Source organism: Xiphophorus hellerii, chromosome 20 (genome assembly GCF_003331165.1).
Source record: "Xiphophorus hellerii strain 12219 chromosome 20, Xiphophorus_hellerii-4.1, whole genome shotgun sequence".
NCBI lineage: Eukaryota > Metazoa > Chordata > Actinopteri > Cyprinodontiformes > Poeciliidae > Xiphophorus > Xiphophorus hellerii.
This window is the reverse complement of record NC_045691.1, coordinates 2,852,242-2,862,449: the sequence shown is the minus strand read 5'-3', so window position 1 is coordinate 2,862,449 and position 10,208 is coordinate 2,852,242. Positions and strand designations below refer to the sequence as shown.

The following is a 10,208-nucleotide window of genomic DNA, read 5'->3' as shown; positions in this document are numbered from 1 at the left end:
AAAAACATAAAGATAGAACTCTAACCTATTTAAACAGTTTGTCAGGGGGACCACCTGATTTAGAGGTTAGTTAGACTTTAAATAGTTGAAAATAAACTGTTGCATTTTGAATCTGGTAGAAGAGAAGGAAGATGCAGAATTTACAGAAATTTAAAAACATCACAGAATCTCTTTCGGACTGCTAAATCTTAATTTCTCAGTTTTGATGCATGAATTTGCCAGATTTTGGATCATTTTCTGCAGATCTGGAATCTGTTTTATGATGAATTAATTCAGGGAGAACACATTCTAGAGAAGTTAACACTTAAGAGATTCCACATATCTGAGGACAGCTGGTGGAATTAACTTCCTGAGAAAATCTCAGCCTGTGTTTTATCTCAAACGGAGTACTGCCGTATTTCTGACGGTCCGTGAACGCAGCACGTTCGTTTCGATTGAGGGAAGGATGAGCAGCGGTTGTATAATTTGGGTGAAGGAGGAGAAAAGAGGAGACTGAAGGAGTGAAGCAGGAGGAGCTGTGCAGGTGCGGCTTTTTTCTTCTTCTGCTCAACAGGTGCTTCTGTTCAGGTGTTATTCGGTCGGGATTCACGGTGTGCAGGTTTTCCGTTTTTTCTGCCGGTCCTGGTTTTATGTAACCGACGTTGTTCACCGGTTTTGGACGGTTTCCCTCTTCTATTAAAAAAAATCGTAACGAAGCTGGATGTTATTAAAATCAGAGAGAAGTTTCCTTATGTGCTGCTGATAATCTGTCCGCTGTAATAATCTAGAATATCCTCCAGCTTCACTGCAAACTTTCACCACCTGTTGGGTGATAATATTGATTTTCTAATAAATCATAACGGAAACAACCCAACTGATTCCTGATTGTCGGTCCAGAACCTCCACTGATTTCTGTTGAGTCCATCTTGGGTTCTGGATCATTATTTTTAAATATTGAATTTTGTCCCATGTTCTCATCCCACATAATCATCACTCCACTTCCGTGTTTCAGGGGAGAAATGGTGACCTTAGTGACCCCTCCTTATGGTCAATGTAGGCCAGGAAACTTTTATTTTGATATTCTTTGAGGCTGTTTTTTTTTTTTACTTTAAAGTTCCTCCATGTCTCTTCGTCTTGAAACAACTTCACCTCTTAATTTCAAAAAGTTTGGTGAGTTAGCTGAAACTGAAACCCTCATGTTTTTCTACACCAAAATTGATTTAGTTCAAACAGATTCCAGGTGAAACATTTAAAGCCTTGTGTGTTAAAGGATGGAAACTCTGGAAGCTTATGATCGCATTAATTTGGGTTGTTTCTGTTATGATTTAAAGAGAAAATACTGTTTGATAATAAATGGCTTCACCTTCACCCAGAATTAAAGGGTAATTATGGTTTTACTATATGCAGAGATTTTTTTAAAAGTTATACGTCAGTTCACACCCCGTTGACTGCTTTTAACTTTTATTATGATTGCATTAATAATAAATTTGATTTAAAGTAGCAAAGTCAGTTTCAGAATGCTTCACAAGATATTTAAAAGTAAAAACCACTGAATAAGGAAAACAGTTTAGAAACAGCCTTATAAAACAGCAATTAGTAAAATAGCACAAAATATATGAATAAAACATTTTCTAAAATATCTATAACTTCAGTAAAGAGGCACAAAAAGCAATCAGAGAAAAATATTCCAACATTTTTGTTTAACTTTGCAAAGATAACCTTCAGTAAATCTGACTTGTTCTGTTCGTATTACAAGCCTGTCACAATAATCAATAAATCAATTAATCGCACGATAATTTAAAACAAACTAAATAATTTCCATTTCCATGATTTAGTGTTTTTGTCTTTCTACCAAAAACTGGATGAAAAGTGTTCAGTTTTTGGTTTTCTGTCTCAAATAGCCATTTTTTTGAAGAACGGTTTTGTTTATAGAGATTTCAGAATAAATTTTTTGTTCCTTCTGTTGTTTTGTTTATTTATTTTGGATATTTCAAATGTTTTCCACAATCTGATCAGATGTTTGGTTGCTTTTCAAGACGTCTGCAGCAGCGATGGAGCTAAGGTGGGCTAAAAAATTATTGCTAACAGGAGGAGTTCTGCTTGTTCCTGTTTTCGCCCTCGTTACGTCCGTGGTGTTCTGGCCCGGAGTGCTGCTGAAGGCCTACGGCTGGTAAACACACACAGAACGCGCTGCCTCCATTAACGCCTCGCGCTTGATGAGTCACTGAATGACCTTTTACCTCAACATGTTCTTCATGTCAGCACTTCTCCATACGTTCTATCAGAGGTTTCAAACTCATTTTCATTTTGTGCCACATCAAGATTGTGAATGTCCTCATAGGGCCAGTTGTGGCAGGAAATATTGATGAAACCCATGAACAAATTACAAACATATAAATAAATAAATTAAATAAATACCTCTCTCTGCATTCTACTTATAAAAGTTAAATGGTATCGAACATCTTCTTACATTGATATAATCTGGCACTATGCAAAAAAATCTGCATTTATTTGAATGAATTATGAAAGCAGACTGTTTATTGATAAACAGCTCGTCTCCGTGGCTGCAGGGATCCTTATCAACGTCCATATCAGGGCTGGTCCAAGCCGTTTTGGGGCCCAGAGCAGATTTTCATTTGGGTCCTTAGAGGAAAGCCTGTCTGTTTGGAGGGACGCTCTGGATCCAGAGGTCGGTTCTGGGTTGCTGGGTCTAACCCTCTGCTCTCCTCCTCAGGTACATGTGCCTGTCGCAGGGCATGGCGGTCTGCTACTCCCACAGTGGAAGTTACCGCTTCTGTTATTCCACCCGCGGGACACCAGGGGGCGCCACGCCGACTCTGCTGCTGCTGCACGGGTTCTCCACCTCCAAGGAAATGTGGCTGTCTGTCATCAAGGTAACACACACACACTCACTACTTCAGATCACCGAGGTTCCAACTCAGCATTTCAGCCAGGTTGAGTTCTGAACTTTGACTAACCCACTTTTCTCTCCAGTCCTGTGGTTGTATATCTGTTGCTGCGTTTCGGTTCGTTGTCATTAGGGCCCAAGTCAAGATGCTGTTAGTGCACCAGAGGGTGGCTACTGTTTGTTACCACCCCAAATTTGTTTGTCAAAATGTTCACCTGTTGGGGCGGGGTGTGGTGGCGCAGGGGTTAGCACGCCCCACGTTTGGAGGCCTTAGTCCTCGACGCGGACGTCGCGGGTTTGACTCCCGGTCCCGACGACCTTTACCGCATGTCTTCCCCCCTCTCCTCACCCTCCTTCCTGTCTGCCTACTGTGGAAAAAATACGAGCCACTGGCGCCGCAAAAACTCTTCGGAGAAGAAAAAAAAAAAAATGTTCACCTGTTCATCAGATTATTTTATACCCTCCTCCTCTCTTCCCTGTTTGTGATTGGCCATGTGAATCTGACCAATCACAAACAGCCTCATCGCTGTCTTTTTGATATCGGGAATGTGTCACATCGCGTCTATATGTACAAATTTCATGACAGCAAGTCAGAAAACCTTCACCTTGATGACCTGGAACATGAGGGGCCTCAATCATCCTATTAGAAAAACAATATTATCAAGAAGAAAATAACAACTCTCAATAAAACTAAAAAAGTGGATGTTTTCCTACAGGAGACACATTTGCTGCCCCTGGAGTTGGAGAGACTATGCCGAGATTGGGTGGGTCAGGTATGTTATTCATGTGGCAGCAGACAAAGCAGAGGGGTAGCAATACTCATTCACAAGCAGTTACAGTTTAAAGCTAACCGGGTGGTTAAGGATGAGGACGGACGAGTACTAATAATCCTGGCGGAGATTCAAGGCCACATCATATTTACCGATACATATGCACTAACTCTTGTTGAAGGCAGATGCTGTGTTCCTCTGCTCCCTCCCTGCCCTGCTTGCTCTGTTTTTGTCCTGTCTTTTTCTATATTTTTGGAGCCTTTCTTTGCACATCCTCCAAACATACAAATTACGGATCTGGTCAACCGGTCTCTAAATGCAATTGATCAAATTTTCTTGACGAGAAGACTGGGCACAGGAGAGCCCTCTTGGACACACCCGGCGGGATACACCCTGGATTTATTCATGGTAGCAGGATTTCTGCTGTTTGGAGCTTGTGGATACCTGGCTTATTGACAAATTTGTGACGGACTTGGCCAAACGAGCGAACACTCAGACTTGTGGTGTGGACAGAGACGCAAATTGGATGTGAGTCTTGCTGAAACTCGCAGCCCATCTGAGGACTCTAAAACTCACTAACATGATGGAATCGATCTTGGAGAAGTTGCTAGCTTCGGTTCAGTGGAACAACCAAACTAATTTGGATAATTGGGAACTGAGATGTATCGGAGAGACTTCAGGGAAGACTGAAATTTGTAATCTACCTGACCTAAAACATTTTATATCTGAATTGGCTTTCCCTGTGTTGCCTTGGAAGGGCTGCATATTTCCAATCTCTTTGAAGATATGTAAACATAACGTTCCTTCCCACCTCACGCCTACTGTTATCCATGCAGCTGTGGAGCTGAGCACTCCCAAGGACATGTCTTGATAACAACATCTTATCGGACTTCTGCCTGGAGGCTGAGCAACGTGGTTTCATGGCCCTGTGATGTCACCGCCTCCACTCATGTCTTTGTTTTGTCCTTTGTTTTGTCTGATTGTTGCCATGTGCCCTAATGTGTCCTTTCCTCTTTTTATTTCAAAACTTTTATTATTTAGAAACTGTAGAGTACTCACTTTTAACCCAAAAAAGGAATTAGAATAAATTTAGAATACAGAGAAATAAATTTAAACTGTGGAGTACTCATTATTCCGACCAATACTATGCTTTTTAGATTATACTTACTTATCAGTATTTTTAGAAATTGTGGAGTACTCATTATTTAGATCAGTAACATGTTTTTTAGATTACTTTTTAGGTTAGGAATTTAGCACCCCCACATCTCTAAGATGGAGGCTAAATTCAAGGCTACTTCAGGACGCTGATTTTCTGAATGCCTTAAGAGCTCAAATTAACTTATTTCTGGAGACTAATCTCAGTACAGCTCCCTCTGCTGGTGCAGCTTGGGAAGCGCTAACAGCTTAAATCGAAGATTTTCTAATATAACATGCCTCATACAAAAAGAAAGCTACAATTGCTAGGCAGTAAGGATTTCTCTTTAGTCTGACTAAAAACCAGGAGCCATTTCTCCTTCTAGCACTGGGCTAGCACATTTGTTTTGCTTGTATTTACCCAGAAAGCCTTGCATTGTAGTCCACTTCCTGCTTTTGGAGCAGTGTTCAGTCCACTTGATGTTCACAAATGCATTCAAACCAAACCAGTCTTTATAGTTACATACTTTAATTTCCACCCACAGTTTCTACGTTCTGTGTCAGTTTTTGTTTTTGCTTCCAGTACCTCCCCAGAAACCTGCATGTGGTTTGTTTGGACATGCCTGGACATGAAGGGACGAGTCGAACTGGTGCAGAAGATTACAGCATCCAGGGTCAGGCCAGGCGAGTCCATCAGGTCCGTGCAAACGCTTCCAGCTTTTACCATATCAATAAAAACCATAAACTTGATTTAAAGACATATTGACACAGCCTGGATGTTCTAATTTTGTTGAAATAAAGCATCTTTCTCATCACATCCCTTCAGGTTGTGCTCGGTTTCCATGGAAACCTCTAACATGAGGCAAACAATCATGATTCAGTAAATGGTCTGAACTTATATAGCGCATTTCCAATCAAAATGTTGAATTTTGATGGTAAAAATCTCCAGCCTCAGACAGGAAGCTGCTGACTTTAGACACCATGTAGCTCACAAATCTGGCTAGGCTAGCTTCATTGTTGTGTTTATGAATCTATTGATTAGCTTTTCAGACTGATGTGAAATTGATTATTGTTTTTAAACACACAAGCAGTTTACATCAGTAGTTGGTAAATTACTGCAGTCCATAATCCTCCTGGTGGCGCTAACACCAGTCCCTAAGATGGCAACAACAAAATCTGGGAGAAAACTCCAGAGTCAGTTGGTTGTTCAACAACAATGTAATACATTTTTCAAAAACAGTATCTCCTGTTGATTATTCGTTACCCAATCGATGTGAGCATAATGAAAAATACTTTGACCTTTTTGAATTCAGCACCTGAAAATGATCCAAAGTATGAAATAAGTACTATAAAAAAATAAACTACAACTGAACAAGATTTAACTAAAAATAACTAATAGAAACCAGTTAACACTCTAAAAACTGATAAAAACTAATTGAATTAAACAAACAGTCACAATAAAACCAAACTATAATGAAAATCCAGAGTTATTATTATAAATCTGGTTTCTACATCATGAACCTACATCAGCATGTTGAAAATGGCCGCCCGTCTGTTTTGTGTCCGGTCAGTTCGTCCGCAGCGTCGGTCTGGATAAATCGCCGTTCCACCTGGTCGGCGCCTCCATGGGCGGGAACGTGGCGGGCGTCTACGCCGGTCTTTACCCGGCTGACGTCTGCAGCCTCACCTTGGTGTGTCCAGCAGGTAAATCTGCTGCTTTCTTCAGGTTTCACTTCCCTGTAAACCTCTAAGGCAGGGGTGTCCAAAGTGCGGCGCCAGGGCCATTTGTGGCCCTTGGCGTGATTTTGAATTTGGCCGTTCCATCACAGGTACAGATGGAAACCAGCTTTTATCTAATTGATTAAACTTGGCTAAATAAAGCAAGTTTTGAAAGAAAGTAACTCAAATATTTGGTAACACTTTACTTGAGTTGGTGAACATAAGAAGTACCGTTTAATAGTGTTATTATGAAGTGTTATTGTGTAAATAATGACACTTTTAATGGACTTTTAATGCAACTTTGCACTAAAAGTGTCATAATTTACCGAATTCTTGGTAGCAGTTCTGAACATTCATGAAGACTCCTTCATGTTGTTATGTCAGTCTTCGCTCCCCTTCAAATAAAAAGCTACCAAATCTTTTTTTAATAACAGAATAATTTTGTTCATTCAAGCCCATAGAATCTGAAACCTCAATGAAATTTCTTTTAATACAGAAAACATGTAAAATTATTCAAAAGTTTTGGATCTTCAATAAATAACAACCTTTTCCACAAAAAAACAGCAAAATCAGAAAACTTTAAATGCTTGATTTAAATTAAATCTTTATATTATTATTATTATTATTATTTATTTATGTTTTTTTTTTTTATTTGGCCTGCAATATTTTGTCTTGACGATATTTTGGCCAACATAATAAAAGTTTGGACAGCCCTGCTCTGGGGACTTTGTCTGCTTCTTCATAGATTTTCTATTTTTCTGGCTTCAGAAACGTTGGGTATTTTAATTTGGCGTCGTTCCTGGTGCTTTCTGCTCCTCCTCGCTTCCCTGCAGGTCTGGTTTACCCCACAGAGTCCAGCTTCATCGTCCTTCTGAAGGAGCTGGACCTGGAGAAGCCCATCGCGCCCATCCCGCTCATCCCCACCTCTATGCAGGAGCTGGAGGCCATGCTGAAGCTGTGCTGCTACAAATCGCCCACAATCCCCCACCAGGTACGGCGCCGAGCCCTCCAGGCTTCCCTTCGTGGCGCGGCGCTAACAGACATGTTGCTCTGATTGCTCCTGCAGTTCCTCCGGGGCCTTCTGGCCAACAGGATCCCAAACAACAACTTCTACAGAGAAGGTCAGTCTTCCTGTTTTCACTCTCCATCGTTCCTCAGATTTAAATAAAATAGACACAAGTTGCTAAAGTATTTTATTTTTTATTTCAGGACCAAAGTTGTTCAGAAATTTTACTCAAGTCAGAGTAGAAATACTTCATCATAAAATTACTCAAGTAAAAATAAAAAGCGTAGATACTAAAAATACTCCTAAAAGTAATTTTTTTTTCGGAAAAGTTATTCAAGTAAATTTAATTGAGTAAATATAATGACTTTTAGCGACTTTTATAATTTCTGTTCAGTTTGATTCTCCTTCCTAAACCTTAATCACATGATAAATTAAAATTAGCTCAATAATTTCAGTTTCAGTCTTCAAAGAGACGCTCGCCTTTAAAGACGCCATTTTGAGAAAATGCACTACCTGCAGCTTTTGCCTGTTTTCCCTTTTAAGCTGAATAACCATTATTACTTTTTAATACAGTTTGATGCCTTATTTTCTCATTTGTGACTTTGAATTAATCTTGTATGCAGTAATTAAGTTTCATATTCTATTTTTTACAATTATGTACAGTACCTGTAATTATTTCTGTAAAGTAATTATTCTGCAGAAATATAATATAAATCAATATATAGAATGTTGGGTTGTGACAGGTCTACTTATTCCTGTTTGGTTCTTTAATGAGTCCATTGTTTTTGCAATTTTTTACAATCAAAGTCTCTGATTTTGTGGTGCTACTTTGGAAATATTTGCAAGGATTTTTGTAATATTTTTTTCCCTCATTTGTCCCTTTTCCAAAATCTGCATACAAAAAACAACAAGCAGACAAATTGGACACAAACATTTTTATTCTTTAAAAAACTTCAAAAACTGAAGTGAAGCTGAGGCAGCAGTGTAATAGAAGAAATACTGCCACCTGCAGGTGGAAGTTAGCATCGCATAACCCCAATGTTTTTAACTATTTTTGTGGAAAATTTGCAATAAACTCACAATTATGCATTAGTGAGGAAAGAATTAGCGAAAGATTGCGAAAAGGCAGAGGTCAAGAAAGGTTCACCAGTTTGGTTGTTTGTCTCATAATCTGTGCAAAATTTTTTAAACTTCTTATGATGAGTAATAAATGATATTTGTTTAGTGTTCCTGGCGATCATTGGGGAGAAATCTCGGCACTCGCTGCAACAACACCTGAATCTGATCACAGCGCCCCTGCAGGTCATCTGGGGGAAGAACGACCAGGTAAATACGGCAATGCTGGAAAGTCTTACACACAAAAAATTATTCTGACCCCATTTGGACTTTGAATTTAATTCAGTCTCTACAAATGCCTCCACTTTCCCAGATCCTGGATGTTTCTGGAGCCGCGGTGATCCAGAAGGCGCTGCCTCACTGCCAGGTGGATTTGCTGGACAACTGCGGTCACGCCATTGCCTTGGAGAGGCCGAGGAAATTTGCTAACCTTGTGCTGGACTTCCACAATAAAGCAAAGAAACAAGCCTGAGCGAAGGAGGAGCCAAAACCAGAACTTAAAGCATTTATTTTAACTGACAGATGAGTCTCTTCTTGTTAGCAAAAATCATTCCAGGGGAGGAATTTGACTAATTGTTCTCTGAAAAAGCGTTTGTTTCTTTCTTTGTAGGGAAAAATTGGTGATTTTAACTTCACAGGAAACAAGTCTAAGAACCAGAGCTGAGGGTAGAGACTTTCCAAAAAGAAAAACTTCCCGTTAACAGGAAGAATTTCCATAAAAAGTTAACGCTGCACCAATTGTTTAAGTTGGTTAAAAATTATACAAGTAAGCTCAAGCAATGCCTCATATTGAGGATCCATCTGGTGACAGTGGAGGAAAAACTTCCCTTTAACAGACTTTCCAGAAATTATTTTAACACTTCACCAATGATTTAAATGGGTTAAGCCCGTGTGAACGTTACCTCTGTGACCTCCGACCTGCAGCTGCAGCTGTTCTCTCCACTGACAGTTGTCATCCATAAAAAAACGAAGTTGCGTGAAGCCTCATTGCAGAAAATGAGGCTTCGTGTCGTCCGGAAGAAATGAAATTCCATGAGGACGTGAATTGTTTCAATGCAAAAATAAAATCGGTTTTCACGTTTGAATTTTCAAATATCTGATCTGATCGTCTCTCTGAAAGGACCAATGATCACAAACTGCTCTCTGCTTTAGTTTACCTTCAACTGAGATGTTTCGTTCCAAAGTCCAGATTTCCATCTTTGAACTGCTATAAAACTCACTAATTAACATGTTTTATTTTTCTCTGCTCTGACTTTTTTTCATACAATACTTTTCCATGTCCCAAATGGCATCTCTTCTATGATCCCAATGACAACACGAACCTTCGGGTGTCGAGTGTCTCTCGGTTTCTGCGGATCATGGACACCTCAGTTTCGGTGTTTAGTAGGTAGGTTCTCCTTCCACTTCTGTGTGGATCTTCTCCCCACCAGTAGGTATTTTCTAGGGTGACCTGGGGTCGTTTCATCATTATCTGGGTGGCCCCCTGTCTCTGTCCTGTGAGACTTGTAGATGGCCTTCTTCTGTGGTCAGTTTGCTGTGTTCTTCTTTAGGGAAAAATATCTTGTGGGCCAGGAGT

At 39.8% G+C, this 10,208-nt stretch overlaps 1 protein-coding gene across 2 annotated transcripts; it reads left to right on the top strand.

The window, feature by feature from the left end:
* The first annotated feature begins 426 nt into the window (after window positions 1–426).
* Window positions 427–9,868, top strand: LOC116710351 (monoacylglycerol lipase abhd6-A-like). Of its 2 annotated transcripts, XM_032549363.1 has the most exons (10): window positions 427–523; window positions 2,016–2,149; window positions 2,714–2,873; window positions 3,604–3,660; window positions 5,375–5,488; window positions 6,363–6,495; window positions 7,344–7,501; window positions 7,577–7,631; window positions 8,742–8,842; window positions 8,946–9,868. In XM_032549363.1, exons 2-10 carry the CDS (start codon window positions 2,031–2,033, stop codon window positions 9,102–9,104), a joined length of 1,056 nt encoding a protein of 351 aa, XP_032405254.1. In that variant the 5' UTR covers window positions 427–523; window positions 2,016–2,030; the 3' UTR covers window positions 9,105–9,868. The 2 variants fall into 2 exon arrangements, with proteins under 2 accessions (XP_032405254.1, XP_032405255.1); XM_032549364.1 differs by lacking the exons at window positions 427–523; window positions 3,604–3,660 and having other exon boundaries at window positions 1,967–2,149.
* The last annotated feature ends 340 nt before the right edge of the window (window positions 9,869–10,208 follow it).

Excerpts from the sequence above, each read along its gene's own strand:
- LOC116710351 (XM_032549363.1), top strand. The coding sequence starts at position 2,031 with ATGGAGCTAAGGTGGGCTAAAAAATTATTGCTAACAGGAGGAGTTCTG. Across the intron at positions 2,874-3,603 it reads TGTGGCTGTCTGTCATCAAG|GAGACACATTTGCTGCCCCT; the intron begins GTAACACACACA and ends GTTTTCCTACAG. Across the intron at positions 7,502-7,576 it reads CGCCCACAATCCCCCACCAG|TTCCTCCGGGGCCTTCTGGC; the intron begins GTACGGCGCCGA and ends TTGCTCCTGCAG.